The 17376-nt window shown below is 39.5% G+C and overlaps 1 protein-coding gene across 4 annotated transcripts in view; it reads right to left on the reverse strand.

The window, feature by feature from the left end:
• Positions 1–6876: 6876 nt before the first annotated feature.
• The window catches only part of UBE3A (ubiquitin protein ligase E3A), a 55066-nt gene continuing 44566 nt past the window's right edge, over positions 6877–17376 (reverse strand). For all 4 annotated transcript variants that reach the window (XM_050894955.1, XM_050894963.1, XM_050894939.1 and 1 more), the window contains 7 exons: positions 16183–16327; positions 11865–12070; positions 9571–9735; positions 9034–9189; positions 8868–8941; positions 7856–7999; positions 6877–7615 (listed from right to left, as the gene is read on the reverse strand). In XM_050894955.1, coding sequence (XP_050750912.1) covers positions 7495–7615; positions 7856–7999; positions 8868–8941; positions 9034–9189; positions 9571–9735; positions 11865–12070; positions 16183–16327 — 1011 coding nt within the window. In that variant the 3' untranslated portion in view covers positions 6877–7494. The remainder of the gene's footprint in view (positions 7616–7855; positions 8000–8867; positions 8942–9033; positions 9190–9570; positions 9736–11864; positions 12071–16182; positions 16328–17376) is intronic.

The following is a 17376-nucleotide window of genomic DNA, read 5'->3' on the forward strand; positions in this document are numbered from 1 at the left end:
GCAAGGGAGAAGCACCAAGCAGCTCAACTTGCCACCACCAGGGAAGAGAGGCTGTTACAGAAAAGATGCAGTGACCTGGAGCCCCGGAGAAAGCAGATGCAGAAGCCCCTTTCTATTGACCAGGCAGTTTTCTGCAACTGATTTACACTTAAACTTTGGTGGCCAGAAGGGGCCCATGCCAGACCGATGGGTGACAGGGACATCTCCAGCGGAGCATGCTCCCCCTCCCCAGCCATCGCCGGTGCCAAGGGCAGGAAAAGCGTTGTGCAGCACAGCAGAGCTACCTACTCCACACTGGTTTCAGTTCTACAGGGTTTCACTCTCACTTGGGGGGGGGGGGGGGGGGGGGGGGGGGCAGAAAATTGCAGAGGAAACTCAGAAGGTGATGAGACCAACCGATGCTGCCGTCAGCCACTGGGAGACTCCAGAGGCTGCAACCAGCCTTGGGATGGGAGATTCCCAGAGGAAAGGTGAAAAAACAACAGAATACAGCTGCTGGAGGCTCCCAGCTTGCAGATGCTGGGAAGAAACTGCCAAAACAGCCCATTTTTACCACCCACAGCCCTGCAGTAGCAAGGCTCAGAGGCACCAGGCAGATCACTGTTGCTTCTGCACCTCCAGCTTCCCCCATTACAACTCCTGGTCTGCAGCAGGACGCGGCAGCTGAGAGCACTGGCTCCAGACCACCCGCCGTCCCTTCGGAAGAAGCCAAGAGCACGAAAGAGAGAAGGGACTAAAACCATTCTCTGGAGGTGGCAACAACAGCAGCGGGTGGTCCCAGAAACAGAGTCCTGAATCCAGGAAACCTTTCCTAGGCCTGAGACACCGAGAAGGCCTCTCTTCTCCAAAAGCAAAGCCAGCAAGGAAACTGGCTTGGATGATAACCTCAAACTGCTTATCCAAAAAGCTGCAGGTCTGGAGCAAGATTGCCTCTGACAGGCCCAAGGTCCGCTGTCCAGAACAACTCCTGGCGCAGGAGTGATGCTCTCACCTGGGCTGGCTGCAGGGTATACAGCTGGGGCAGAAAGCGGAGCCTGGTAAGGGCAGAGCCCAATGGCTGCAGCCCTACTCCAAAGCAGCTGGACAGAAATTTTGTTAGAAAGGATATCCACTTGGGGATTTTAGTTTGGGAATACGAGACTGTCCCCAGAGAGATTAAAGGTGAAAAAAACTGGCCCCAGAGCAACCCTTATCAGATGCTCATAAAGAAGCCTTGTGTTGTGTTTTGAAAAGAAAGTATCCATATTGGTGAGGCTAAAGTGTTACCTGCTTTATTTTAGGTGACTTGCTACAAAGTTCATAGGATTCTTCATGCGCAGATGACAATTTAAAAAATTAATTAAAAAAAATCAGTGTACATAGCAGAAGGGAGATTATTCTTTTGAAGACATGCTTTCATCTGGGAAATTCTTGTGCTGAGTTTCCCTTTTTTTATTAAAATCAATTATATTAGAAAATAATAAAACCCCCCTTAATTGTATCATATTAGCTCACCTGATCTTTACCCCTTGCTGCTCAAACACTGAGTGCTTGCAACAGGAAATAACTAAATCAAATGTAGCAGCACATAAGGTATGGCAGCTCAAAGCTTAGAACAGAAATGTTCAACTAGTTGCCATTTTATAGACAGTTACTTGTGAGCATTTTTGCTTGCACTGCTGTACTATACAGATCTGGAAGCAAAAGGATGCAGTGGGAAGACAGGTTTTGAGGGATTTTTCTCTGTATGTGAACCCACTGGCACAGCAGAAACGTACGGCAGAGCTTTCGGCGACATTAAGAAAGGCTTCACATCAGCTTTGCACATGACAACAGTTCAGTCACAAATCTTCAAGCTGCTGCAGTTTTTATCTTCACTTGACATTGCTCAGTACTAGCTGTCAACCAAGCCCGTAGGAGCAGCAGCATCCCTGTACGCATAGTTGTTTATAGTTTAGCTGTGCTGCATGTCCTTCCAAAGGCAGAAGTCGGACTCCAGCGATCACTGGCTGACTTTCAGAGTCAGCTCTGGTTTCATTTTTAAGTCTCAAAACTATGCACAAACCTACACAGGAAGATAACGTAGCAATTCCTAATGCCATTTTATTATCCTAAAATAGAAGAACGATTCCCACCCTCTACTTGTATCTCTGATGTCCTTGTCTCTTAGAAATTTCCCCACACAGAAATCCTGAAGCAGGATACATATTGAGCAACAGACATCCATAAACACAAGCGTACTAGGTAGACTTCAATTATTTATCAGGACTGCTCTCTGGATGTATCCTACAAATATTCTACAAATACTGCACAACAAAACTATGCTTGTGTATCGCAAAGCGGCACATCTGCAATTAAAACCACCTTCCTCCCACCATCCCTTGTCTTCCCAAGATCCTTTACAACCCTCCCTTCAGTTAAAAAAATAAAACCAAAACACACCTCCACTGCCTTCACCCTCCCTAGTCTCTTTCGCAACCAAAATCTGTTTTCCAACTGCTTCTCTTCCCACCTACTTACTTTTTTCTGCCAACCCATCCCCTCCTCTCCCATCTCACCCTTTCACTTGCTCCCCCCACCAGCCAACGCGACTTCTCCAGCCAAGCCCAGTTCCTGCCCAAGGCCCATCCCGTAAACCAGCCATTGCAAAAGAGGGACTGATGTTTCACACAGTAGGTTTCAGAGAAATGAGAATTTGCATCCAAGTGAAAGAAATACTACGTTCTTCTAAGGGAAAAAAGAAAAAAAAAAAAAAAAAGGATTGATTGTGGCTTTCAAAGATCACAAAGCCTCCTCTACTTGCCATCCTATGCCTGCGAAATTCCCTCCTTCTGTTCAAGGAGAGTGTGGGATCCCAAACCAACACCTACCATACCCCACTTTCTGCTCTTCAGAGAGCAAAGCTCGCAGGAGGCACAATCCACGGACACATCAAGGAAAACGTTGCTTCTTCTGCTCCCCATGGACTCCGTCACAGCAGCTTTCAACAGGCTGGTCAGGCCCTGGTCCACCAGGTCTGCAGTTGCTGTGAATGAGCTGCCCCATTTCAGGCTTGGCCACGATGCCACTTACCAGAAACTGAACCAGAGATGCACTGGAAACTTCTGGGACAACGGGAAGAGGGAGATTCCCACATTCAGTGACAAGGCGGTACGTCAGGATGCAATGTCAGTGGCAGGAAAGCCCTCCGACTGCAGGCCGGCCCCTCACTTGGTGATTTAGTGACAGCAAAGCTATGAAGACAGAAACCTTATAGCTGTGCAGCATATAGTTGAAGTCACCTAGCAAATAACTTTTAAAATTACTGCTTAGAGAAATCCATCAGCCAGACACCATTTTCAATTTTGTTAATGGAAAATAATAAAAATCAACAGCTGAGGACATCTTTAGATGGAGCACTAGAGGAAAATACATGCCATTATTTCATGGGTTTTCCAAATGAATTCATCCGGATAAGAGGTGACCTGTCTAAAGGCAAATGCCAGTATCAACTCTATTTCCAAAGCAATGTCTCTTCTATCATACGATATAAAACTGAATTTCTTAATAAAATTCATTTCAAGTCCCTGATGGTCTTATGAATTTGGTGACAACAACTTCGATCACTGTAGTAATTCTGAAAGTTTAAAGTTATGCACAAGTACAAATGGGAACTGTAGGTAGCTTATCACAAACCCTTGTGATTCTGAGACTAACCACAATAAAACTAAGCTCTTGTCAGGAAAGGCTTGATTTTGCATAGCTAAACTTGGAAGAAGTTCCTGCTCCATCTTGCATGCTGAAATGCTGGTTTTTCTGCATAAAAAATAAGGCACAGCTCAAACATTCAGCCCGACTGAAATATCTTCATCCTCAAAATTCTTGAGACAACCAGGAAATTTTTAATCCCCTGGTGAGATTAAAAGTTTACCTGGAGGTAATTGGCTACACCACCTTAAAGCTGATGCTGTGGGGGTTGTCCTCCTGCTGAACATCAGCAGTGTGGAAACCTGTCCCCCACTCCCTGCTCCACAGAGCAGAAACCCAGGCAAGCATCTGGGTAGCCCACACTGCAGGCTACCTGGAGGCTCAGCCCATCAGGTACACCACACCTGCGTGGTATGACACATGGTATGAAGCTCCTGCTTCAGCAGTGAAGACCACTGTTGGGTGAGAGGCATGGATTGACTACCCTAACACAGAGCAGCTTGGAGCCCTGGGCTCAGCGCCAGCCCATTCCAGCGCCAGCTTTCCTCAAAGCCCAGGGCTAGAGAGGGTCTCCTTGGCTGCCACAGTCCCGTCCCAGGCTGCTGCCTGCCAAAGGGAAGATAAGCCCAGTCAGAAGTTCACAAAACTCTGCTCCTTAGTTACCTGAACTGCGCGCAATCCTGATGGCTGTTCCTGAAATCTTTTTACCAAACAAAAGCTTTCATCTTTTAAAAGGCAATGATGTGTTCATGCAGAGTCATGTGCTAACACACCTTTAGAGCTAAACTATTCCTTCACTCCTAATGAAATCTGAAAAAGTGCTATATTTGTTCAGTACTTAAGATGATTCTTTTCAGTCTATCTTGCATTACTATCATTTTTGAGGCATATGATACTACAAAATACAGATAAAAGCCCGATGTCCCCTTCGCACCAAGGCTGGCAAGATTTTGGCAGTCTATTAGGGCGCAGAAGGCAATGCTCAGAGGCATTTGTCACTTGTCAAATGAGACAATGCTGAGATGCCCAAAATACTTTCTTGTTAACACATTAAGGACACCCTGAGGAGAGAACACCAGCACACTGGCATCAGACTGCCACCTTGGAAGAGGAGTTTTCTGTCTCACTCGAGAGAGGTATTTCAGTGACACATAAGTACACCCAAGTTTCTGGGGTAAGCTTTGTAGGCCTAAAATTTGCTAAACACTGCTGAAAGACCAAGTGAGGGTGAAAGACATTCCGGGTGTGCCTGGAGCCCAGGAAAAAAGAACTTAAAATGGCATTGTCCCCACTTTGACAAACCTTTCAAGCAACAGAAGGCTGACTGGAACTTCTATACGGCAGGAGAGCAGCCTGCAGCTACAAGACTTCAAGATTTATTTATTTTAAACCTTATCAGCTGCTGCTGCTGGACAATTAGCACATTTATAACACCGCTAAGGAGATAAGGTTTCAATACAGTGGCATTTTGGGGGAGGTGGTATATATTTAAATGGGAAATCTGTCAAATATGAAGTACTTGTATCTTACCTGAAAATGATTCCTTGAAAAACAACTTGTGCTTTTAAAGGCCAATACGATTATGTATTATTTTAATCTTATTGCTAAAGGAAGACAGAAAAAGCATATTTACAATGTCAACACTTCAGTTAAAGAACTTTGTATTGCTATCCAGCTACACTGTCTGCCCAGCTTTCGGACCTATATAAAAAAACCCAACATGAACCTTACACACTTGTCAGCTGGGCATAACCGCCATCCACAACTACATCAGAATAGAACAAGTTATAAGGATATAGCTTAACAGTAATAGACTATTGACGTAGTACATACCACGCAGCAGTATCACGATGTCGTTCATACTTGTAACAAAACACCTCAAGGCACTCAGCATATCTTGTTCTCACCACTGACAGTAAAAGATGCCCCAAACCTGAAGGAATCGGCAAGCGCTGTTGTAAACTGCCCTACTGAGAGGCAGGGTATCTTCTGTTTTCCTCTTCAAGGACACGCGATGAGGTGAGCATTCAAGGCGGCACGCCCTCAGTGCCACCTTGAGATCAAAGATGAGAAGACAGCCAGCACCTCTCCCTCCCCAGCAAGTTTCAGTCCCCTGGTCCAGGCCATCTGGCATTGGCTTGGATTTGAGAGGGGAACATCACTGGACCACTACAGTTCACTTCTGGAGAGTTTTACGTACCTGTAACCCTCAAATTATGCTGTACTACAACATTTTCTAATCAAATAATTTAATATCCGATTTACCAAAGTAAGGAAGTCATTTGTTTTCTTTTTCACTGAACCATGGTGAAAAAAGGTCACTGTTTTATTCAGCATCATAGTTACATAACAGTTGTCTGTTTCTATTACTAGAAAGAATTTATTAAAATAGTCCCAAAAGACATCTTTTCTTTCTCCAATGACTTCAAAACTATGCCTTTTAATGCCAATTCCACACAGTCACGGGTCTGATCGGTAGTAGTCAGTTATAGCAATTGTCAAGGCACAAGCTCAGCTCTGCACATCTGCTGCAGCTTGTATTATAAAAGAGATATGCCAGCTACGTCTTCACTTAAAAACGCATAATCCCTTTATCATATATTGCAACAGGAGAAATTAACATTAAACACAGACTAAGAAAGGTAAAGGATTTATTTCTGATATGATTTGTAGAGTTAAATTAAAAACCTACTGAATACTTTACGTAGTAGAGGAACATAACCTTAGTACTTACTTTCTAACAGTTTATTTAATGGTTGGAAGTGTACAACATGAAGTAGGCCTTACGTTTAATATTGTTCAATTTTGCTTATTGTTAGATGAGATTAAAATACAGTAGCCATCCCTTTAGATTATGTTGCAACACTGATCATGTGCCTTGATAAATAGGAACAATGATTCATTAAATAAATGGTGATGACATAACATGTAGGGAAGACTTTGGATTGTCTATTTAAAATGTCAACATAATAGGCAATTAAGAATAAAACTTCATTTTAAGTGCACTTCCACATGCTTTGTTTATAATATAGCAAAAACTTCCTATCTTTTTTCCAAACACTTCACTCCCTACTCTAAAGCTGTTCAGTTGAAAATGCACTTTCCCCAGTAAACTTCTTTTTAAAAAAACTAAAATTTCTACCCTTTCATATGCTAAGAAATGTTTCCTAATTAAAAACACAGTTTATTACAAGACATGTGAAGACAACATATAGTGAAATGAATTTTAATTGTTGTGCTGTGACTAAAGTAAAGTTCTCAAGGCTGCAATTTAACATTCCAAGTTCTCCCTTCCATCTTTATTGATTCTTAAGATTTTGCACAGAAACTCTTTGGGGGCTAGAACAGCAGTAATTGCATCACACTGTTTTCCAAGACTTCAAGTTTCAAAAGCAAACTCTTCAAAAAGTACAGTTCTTGATTTGATTAGATACAGGGACAAAAATATAGCACATACTTGAAGGTTACATGGTCTACAAATGATGGCAATATTTTCCTTGGGAGAGTACAGTTTGTTTTCTTGTAAATACTCAAAAAGGCTCAACTTCAAGCAGTAATAAACACAAGCAAAAGTGATTTAACCCTTAAAATAAATATTCAGGAAAACCTCTCTGTACATACAAGTGAAAGAATATGTAACACTTTCACGCTAAAAGAAAAAATAAAGATTTTGTTCATATAAGCAGCTGAAATCTGCTGTTCCAGCCCAATGTCCCCAGTAAAGAAGGGAGGCACAAACACAGGTGACTACTGTAGCTCACTATCTTATGGCCTTTTTGGACAGGGACATCATCACCATCATTTTTTTAATCCCTTTTGTTATATCTATTACAGCATGCCAAATCCTTTGGCATATGTGATGGCCTTCAATAATCTTTCTTTAAGCTTTTCTTTGCTTGAGTACTCCGGAAGCAAAAGTACATTAAAGCATGTGTGAGATGTAGGTAACCTGTGGGGAAAACAAAACAAAAACAAAAAAACCAATTCAGATCTGGGAACATGCAGTACATGCAAAGAAATACATTGCTATTTCACAAATCCAAAATAATGAATTGAAAGAGAACCTACTTTGCTTAAAGATTCAACTTTCAGATTTAACTAAGTTAATTAATTAAAAGCACAGAATTTGGTTCCATTTATAAACAAACAAGCAAAATGTCAATTTTTAATTTCTTTTTTTTTTTTTTACCTCTCTGTATCTGGGCCATTTTTGGCTATGATCATCTTTAACTTTCCAAGTCCTCCCACAGGGGCTCTGTCTGTGCCTGTTGTAAACTGTAAGAATAGTCTTTTCTGTTCATCTGTAAATGAGTGAACTATTTCCCAGAATTCCCTATCAAGGAAGAAATCAAAAAGTAAGTAAACTGAAAACTTTCTTTGGTATAAATGAGACTTTCAAAAGTAATTGAACTTTGAAGGTTTAGTAATACTAATCAATCTTAACATGAATTTTACAAGTTGCATTCATAAACCAAAACTAACAGTAATGTATTTACCAATCGATGAAATTCAGAAGTAGCAATCAGAAATATTACCAAAACACTGCAGTTTAATCATTTTTACATGTTAATTTGGCTGATTTATTCCTATTTCCTAAGGAGTTATACTGGTTCCACTACACTGTCCGTTTCTACCACCTTCTTAAACACCACAGTAAACAAATGCAGCTGCTGTCAAAGGTTTTCTACCCTAGCAGGAACTAGTTAAGTAGTTGGCAAAGTCTAGAGGACCGAAGACGCACACTTCTCTGACCCTTGTCTTCAGAGTTCTCTAGTCAAAGGGGACAAGAAGGTAAAAACATTAAAAACATTGAATTTACTTGATTTCTAATTGGAGAAGAAAGTTCTACATATGCAACCTATTCAAACAATTCAGTGTTTGCGATTTTTTTTTTTTTTTTTTTTTTAAGACAACAGCAGAGCAGTGGTAATTTATTGAAACAGCCCTGTTCATACTGGGGATTATTTAACTATATGGTATAAGACAAAAAACCCAGGGAAAAATCCCTTTTAAGCTTTACCAAAGTTCACTGGAAGCTAAAGACAATGCTTACGCTATCTGCTCTTTTCTAATGACAGTACTTGAGCAAAGTGAAATTATATACATGACACTTGCATCTCCCGTACTAGAAAAATACTAAATCTTATGAAGAAGCAGGCATGTAAAGTGCTTTTAATCTTTCAGAAGTTAGAAAAAATTACCTAATAATAAGAGAGTCTCTTGTATAGCCACCATCATATTCTGTAGTTTCTTCTAGTGCTTGAAAATCTAAATTCTGTAAGAAGATGATATTTTAAAAAACGACCACTAATTACATACTGAGGATCAAAAAAGCTCCACTTTCTGGTGTACATTCAGGATTCTTACCCTACTTCCACAAATAAGTAATTCAATTTCCTCTGGTCTAAATAAATATTTCAAAGGAGATTCATTGGTCACCATGTGGAATCCTCTCCGAAAGGCCTTGAACTGTTTTTCTACTGATTTATTGAGTATATAGTCAGCATACAGATTGACAAATTCCTGTAAGGAAACAATCCCCAAAACAACCTTAGTACTTCGACACATGCCACTTGAAGCATCTCCCAAAAATACAAGACCCCAAAATACATTTAATTCTATAGTTCTACGTAGATTATCTGGGCTCAGCTTCTACTCAGCAATAATAGAGTAAGTCTCAAATATTTCTCAAACAGGTCAAACACCACACCCAGAAGCTATGTATGCATGTATCGATGCTTTCTTTGAGAGAAGCCTTTTCTGCTTATGACTACACTGTGCTATGGCAATTTTAAAAGGCTTTTAAACTTAAATTATAAGTGAGATCAAACCTTTATAGACTGCTACATAATTCTGCATAGAGTATCTAAAAATTACAGATTATGTTAAAAAAATTGAGTGTACCTTTCTATTTTCATTTGTAATAGGAATTTTATCACCATTTTCCTTTAAATCATGCATCATTGGATTGCCGAAGAGATCCGTATGAGATATTTGAAACGTTATCATCATATCATCTTCCACACTTCCTTCATACTCTAGTAAGTCTCTCAAACTCTGGTAAAGAACCTAACAGAATAAGAAATACATGTCTGTCATAAATAAGTTTCAATAGATTTCACTGAGTCATGAAATCATCTGCCTCAAAAAGGGTTGTTACGTTCTATGACACAAGTCACCTAAGATCTCCCATAACAGTCCAAAAGTATATTAAGCTCAGTGTCTGTAAAAACAACCAATAGCAGATACTAAGGAAAGATGAAAAAGAAACATAGCAATGAGTGATAACTCCCTTAGAAGAACCTATCAGTACCCAGGAATCTTCCTAAATGCAATGGTCAGACCTGTAGCTTAAGATACATTGATTACCTCTTCCTCTTAACTCTTTTGAAACTGTATTTACTTTTGGCACCCAGAATCTTACACCAGTAAGTTGAACATATATGTGTTAAAAATCAAAGAAAATGCTGTATTTTGTATCAGATAAAATTCAGGCTGCAGGCTTTTATCTCCTACATCTTGAATTAAAACCCAAAACAAACTAGGAAGTAACATTGAAGCAACACAGATGGGGCAGTCATTAAAGTAAGAAAACATTTATGCACCAAAAAAAAAAAAAAAAAAAAAAAAATCACAAGTTAGGTCAGAATTTGCCAAGTGGAATCTGAAATTACCTGTAAGAGTTTGCTCTATTCAAAGGAACAACCAGCCTTCCTCCCTGCTATGCCTTAGGAAAAGCCCAAGACTCTTGGAAACCAAAGACTATGCAGAAAAGGAACAATTATTTGGCTGAGAGAGGCGTAGGACTCAAGAATGCAAAGTGAAGGTAAAAGCAACAACTGAATGCAACTATATTTTTATAGTGAAGTAGAAGTAATAAATTTCCCCTCAATGTTTTAATTATTGAAAGTTTACATGTGAGCCTCATCCTCTCACTATCTGTATCCTTTTGATTCTTCCACAGCACCTTTAAAAATATCTTGCATTGAAAATGACCGGACTTGGAACTGTTGGTGGTGAGGGCTGGTGAACACCCTATCCTCCATGCTCTACAACATTAGAAAAAGCACTGGGAGGCTTGACTACTGCAAATTTCATTTTTGGTTTGAGAAGCTCTGAAGTTAAGCGTTTAAGTTGTATTAGAATACAAAGAGTTTAAAAAGGATTATTTTAAAAGAAGTCAATGTAGGTGTCAGAGGAGAAACATAAAAGTAGGGGAGAAAAATTAAGAAATGCCCTGCCTGCCTTGTTCCACAGAAATAAATCCACTTTTTCTGTCATAAAAAGTTTTCAGTATGTAATAAAAATGACAGGAAACTGGGAGCACTGTATTTCTCAACATCATTTTACAGAGAAACTGGTCAAAGCTGGCATGCTGTTGTATGCAGCCATCCAAAGCAGACTAAATAACCTATTTTTTGATTACACATGCCTCATTTTCTGATTAAACAAAAGTAAAAAGCAAGTTCTTTTTAAACAGTATCATTTTACTCATCTTTTTTGAATAGCTGAAGATTTTGCGTAACCGCTTATGAAAAGGGAAGTGTCCCACCATTTGAAATTAAATGAAGCATACTAATAACTCATATTAGCTAGCATGAGGGAAAGCTACTGGTGATCTTTGATTGAAGATGGAGCAGGGCCAAGACATCCTGCATGTACGCTTCTATGCTCTACCTACTAAAGCATGTGCACGGCTTAGCATTTTTGTATAGCCACTGGCTGGGGAGGGCTGGGGGAAGATGGACACTAATGACTGCTCCCAAACTGTAGGGATATTCATGAACTGCCTCATCTGTCTCAAGCATCACACCTTTGCATGTCTACTATTACTTTCACATTTTTTGTAGAAATCTACTTCTACAAATAGATATAAACCAGCCTAATTTTAGAAGTCTCTTTGGGAAGATACTATTAATAATAGTTTATGCTTAATAGTGCTTAGTGATATGAAGCAATTTAGGCCTTTATTGATACCCAAGCCCTATTTGTTGACTTGACAATTCTGCCTCCTCCAAACCAGATGTACTAAGAGGTTTTATTGCTTATGAAATTATTTTAACAAATACAGACTCTTCACACAAGTCACTGGTTATTTCACTTCCACTTCTGGCAGCGATCTTGTGTTTAATTTAAATCTAGATTAAGTTATTGCATGGAAAATGCATTAATAAACTCAAAGAACATAATGAACTTACAGGATGAGAGTCTGCCAGATCACGGAAAGTTCCTTTTTTGCCCATTAGCTTCCTGTAGACAACCATGGGAAAATGTACATCCAGTATACAGTTATTGTAAATAGCCAGACCCAGTACTATGCCAATCAGTGTAAACTGACCCTCAGTTTCAAAAGAGGACGGATTAAACCAAAACAGTTTTGTAGATTCATCATATGTGAACATCCCTGTAAAAAAAATGATGTTGAACAATTATGGTTACATTTCAATAAAAATGACATATAAAACATACCATTATAAACCCATTTGCATTAGAATGCCTCTAAAACATGGTTAACTTAACATTATACTGAATTTAATGGCAAAGAGAAGCTGCTTACCTTAGGGTAGTTGGAGCTGCTCAAAATACCGTTACTCACATTACCACGAAAAGTATGCAGGAGACCTGCGATACAACATCCTGCACTGCCCACTGAAGCTGTACGTACACAACCTTTCATCCCCTTCCATTACTGAGGAAGCAGCAGCACATTGTCAACATAGATTGTAACTTTGATAAATGTAACAGCACAAGAAAAGAACACAACCAAAAACTACATGGATGAAATAATCCTGAAGAACTCAAATTGCTATAAAGTGATAGCCTTTCCTCACAGGCTTTTCCAGGCCACTTCCAGCAAAGGAACAGGACTAGATGCAGCCCTATTACTGAACTGGAAGCTATGATGATGGAGCAGGGATTAACCATCACACATCATCTTAGAGTTAGATGCCCAACAGATGTTTTTGTTTGTTTGTTTAAAGGTACTGGACAAGGTCCACTGTTGCTGCAGCTATCACATTGTCATGGTTTAACCCCAGCCAGCAACTAAGCATCACACAGCCGCTTCCCCCTCCCCCTCCCAGTGGGATGGCGGGGGGAAGGTAAAACTCATGCGTTGAGATAAGAACAGTTTCAGTGATCCGCCCCTCCCGGCCAACTCCCCCCTGTTTATATACTGGGCATGACGTTCCATGGTATGGAATACCCCTTTGGCTAGTTCGGGTCAGCTGCCCCGGCTCTGCTCCCTCCCAGCTTCTTGCACACCTGCTTGCTGGCAGAGCATGGGAAACTGCAAAAGTCCTTGGCTTAGGATAAGCGCTACTTAGCAACAGCTAAAACATCAGCGTGTTATCAACAGTATTCTCACACTAAATCCAAACCCCAGCACTGTGCCAGCTACTAAGAAGAAAATTAACTCTATCCCAGCCAAAACCAGGACACACATACATCCTAACTTGAGGGGGAAATGTAACATGGGACTGTTGTTTCACAGGAGGGGTTGCAATTTTAACAGCTTGTCACTGCTGAAAGGGAGAGGTTTTGCTTTGTTTCCCTATCCCCGCATCTGATTCAGCTCACTATTTCAGGTGATCAATTTCCTGCCAAGTTCACAAGCTGAGTACCTTCACAAAAGGCTTCAACAAACAGCTGAACTGGCACACGCCAGGAGCTGGAGGGAGTGGATAGGACTGTACAGACAAGAGAAGGGCAAAGAGTCCCTTACCCTTTTGGCTGTAGCAAGCCACTAAATTAGCTCTTGTTTATGAAACCAGGGTTTGTGTACAGGCTATAAACTATTTAAATGAGTCCCACAGTAAAAGCCATTGCTTACCTGACTCGATACCAAAGCAAGATAAATGCAAAACCCATAGACTTAAGGGGAGAGAGAGAGAACACCCTGGACAAGTATAGTCCCAGTGACCTGTTGCTTGTACAGCTATGCCTCATGATTTCCAGGCAGAACCTAAGGAAGAGTGCCCAGGCTCCATCCTCCCAACACACCAGGAGTTAGATGCATGTGGTGAAGAACATGAACTACATTTTCCACAAGGATTTATCCTGTCAGCTCTTAAATGAGATGTCACCTTCAGCGAAGAGATAAAGCCTGAATTCTCATTCAATGTAAGGAAATGAACTGCAAACTCATTCAGAGACTCTGGCTATTCCCCAAATTGAAGATTATTTATCTCAGTAAGGTACTAGGACAGGGTCAGCTATTAGGGGAGCACACAAATAACAGACTAACACATGAGGTAAGGCAACTGGAAATCAGAAATGGATAAGCAACACAAGCATGTATAGGAGAAACATTAAATAGAAGCTTGCATTCCATTTTCTGAATTGACTGGAGTAACTTCTGGATTACTGGCACAATAAAAGCAATAACTTGTACCTTCTGGAAGATGATGGAACAGTTAAACAGTCAAAACAACTCCAACAAATGTCTAATAAAGAAGGACTAACAGTTTACCCAGATCCACATCTGGAAACACTTTAATGTGAAATACAGTATTTTATTCAGTGATCAAAATTAAGACTATAGTACATTAAAATCATCATAAAACACCAGAAGAAACCGGAAGCTACAATAGGGGAAAACAATTTTATAGTGTTGCTAGGAATATTATATAAAGTTATTCCTCCTTCCCTTTGGTGACTGTTGGTCATAAATCTAATATTTTGTCCGAGTTATCACCTCCTTTGAGTAAAACTTTAAGGTAGTTTAACATGAAAACACTTGAAATGTAATGGCAAAGAAACTGTTACAGCAATAAATATCACTCCACACATATCTATCAGAGGAGAGACATTTAAAATTCCAATTAAAGGATTTCCTTCATTGTCTCTGGTAAATAAAGTGTTTACAAATCAACAAAAGTCACACTTGGTATATATGGTGTGTAAACTGTTATACTGCAGTGCATATTAATAGGTGCAAAAGAAAAGACGACTGTGAATGCAAGCTACATTTTCTGCTTTTACACATTTATGCCAAAAGCCAATAAATGCCTTTTTTTCCCCAAAGTTGATATGAATACAAAAAGTGTACATACTTTTTTGTATTTTGAATACAGAAGTAAAATTTAAAACATGCATGCAGATCTGATCTATTACTTATCTTTACACATAGGGAATGTATATACACTGGCTGGATCTTAGCTGAATCACACTTCAATTACTAAATAGGCACCTCCAATTTCAATATAGGCACCCCACACAACTTCTGTTTAGATAAACTCAGGTCAAAAATGTATTTCACATTGGAAATACAACTTTGTCAGTCAAAGTACTAAGACTTCCTTATTTTGGCATACTCTAATTTATTCCAAGTAACCTTGCTAATTCAGATTCCAAATCTCTCCAAGTTAGTAGCAGTTTTCAGAGTGAGTAAGACTTGTCCCTGGATCTGTATCACTTGTTACAAGAACTGGCTTGTATACGGTGAAGGGCAAGTGCCAAAGTTCAGATTCTGTTACCGATTCTGGGGGCTTCCTCTTTAACCCAGGCAAAATGAATTTCCGTGTTTCTTCATCAATTTTCTAAGCTACAAACCCAAGAACAAGGGCTTTTTTTTTTTAAAACCGTTCAATGAACCCAAAGTAACTAATGGCCATAAGCTGTTGAGCTTCTTTAATGGAAGCCATTACAGGAACTACAATGTGACATCATATTTCACATAAACTATGAAATTAGTATAGGAACCTGGTAGGTATCATTTGTATTCTAACACAAAGTATTCATAACATTTTAAAACATTTTAATCTTTTGAGAGCAGCAGACAAGCTGCATATTAAAAGCAGCATGCCCTTGCATGTATAAACACAGAAGCATAAAAGACTGGTGCAGGGAGCAAGGGAAAAAAAAAAAGAGTAAGATGGAAATGTGACTGTTAAAACACAAATATAAAACTTTGGCTCCGATATATCAAATTACTCCTAGTTCTTAACTAACTACAATCAAATTTGACATTACTGCCACACTTTGGATCTGTACCCCTTTTAGATGAAATCATTACAAGAACTATCAGAAACTGAGTCTATCAGATTTTTTAAGCTGGAGGAAGGGGAGGAAATAACTAAAAAACTCACCATAGTCCTACTCTGGTTTTATTGCAGAAGCTCTTCCTCTTTGGTTTGATTACTAATTCTAGAAGCTAATCACAAAGCAAAGCGAGGAGAAAGGTGAGAGAACAAACAAAGGAACCCTGCAAAGAAACCCTATACTACTGATTTATATCTCAACAAGCAATGGTAGCTTTCACTAACTATACACAGTTATTCCTTTCATCATTCCTCCTTAGGAGGATGACTGATGATGACATAGTGAGCCTCAATGGGTCAAGTACTCTCATGATCACCAAGAAATCTGGAGAGCTTCAGATAGAAGCAGCAGCAGATATAGAAAGGCACTGCATAAACATAAAACAGCCCAGGTTGGAAGGGACCTTGAAAGATCATCTGGTCCAACCTTTCGTGGGAAAAATCTGATAAATTAGTAAATTATTAGAATACATACCAATATCTGGATTGAAGATTTCTTCCACAACCAGTTGAAAAAATTCTTTGGAAACACCTCCTTCATCTACCCCTTGCTCTCCTTCAAATTCAACATACAATTGTTTCTTCAAGTCTGCAGGATTTTCCATGGCAATCATCTCTAGCTATTGAGTGAACAGATAGAAGTATTTCATTAGTAAATCTGTTTACTAGAAGAGTCAATTGAGTATCAAATAATGAAATCAAAACTACCCTCCAAACCTAAGAAAGCAAGTATAAATCACATCAGTAAAATATTAGAAACCAATAATAATGCTAAATCACTCTAAGCACGTATTAGAATTCGGGGATTAATGCAGCAAGAAAATTCCCACAGATCTGATCTGTTAGCCAATTAAGTCTGTTGCCTTCTCCGTTTCTATTCTTTTAAGCACTTATTTAAAATAAGTTAGCATTGTGTTGCACAAAATTCACAGAAAACAGTATGAAAACAAGATGTATTACTGGGATAATTAAATTCATCTGACAATGAAAAGAGACTGCAATCTGATCTACATGTTTGACAACAAATGGCTTTGTGAAGGGATTACACAGATATGTTTTCAGAACCTTCATGTGATAGTTTACAGCGGAAGACAGAAGACAATCCACTGACTAGTAGTTGCATCTCACAAACAAAGAGTTGGGGGGGGAAAAAAAATCCCAGAAATAAAAAGACACTAATATTACAGTCAAATTGATCCCCTTTCCTCTTGACCTTAATGAAGAAGTCTCACAAATCTCTTGCTCTTATTTCTTCAGTGACTTTAAACAGATCTACCGCATTGCTTCCAGGAAAGTGAAAATTCAGTTAAGGTCAAATAGAAGTTGTGATGTTTCATAGGAAAGGTTTTCATGTCCATATAAAGGCCATTACAGGTCTTTCACTTTCTTCCAATAAAAATGTATCCTTTCAGTAAATCAAAAGTTATGCAAGAATATTTTGCAGCTGATAAGAAATATGCTGCTTAAAAGCATAAACATATTGGTTAAACCTGTGCAGCATGATTACATTAAACATACCTACGGGGCAAAGAAAACTCAACAGCAGTAAAGTAAGGCACAGATGGACCTGTACATTCCTCTACCGAGACCATATTACTGGTGAGATTTGCCTCTAATCCGGGCTAGCGCAAACTGTACTTACCAGCAGGTGTCCTTAACATGCTGAACC

The sequence above is a fragment of the Gymnogyps californianus genome, chromosome 1 (genome assembly GCF_018139145.2).
Source record: "Gymnogyps californianus isolate 813 chromosome 1, ASM1813914v2, whole genome shotgun sequence".
Classification (NCBI taxonomy): Eukaryota; Metazoa; Chordata; class Aves; order Accipitriformes; family Cathartidae; genus Gymnogyps; species Gymnogyps californianus.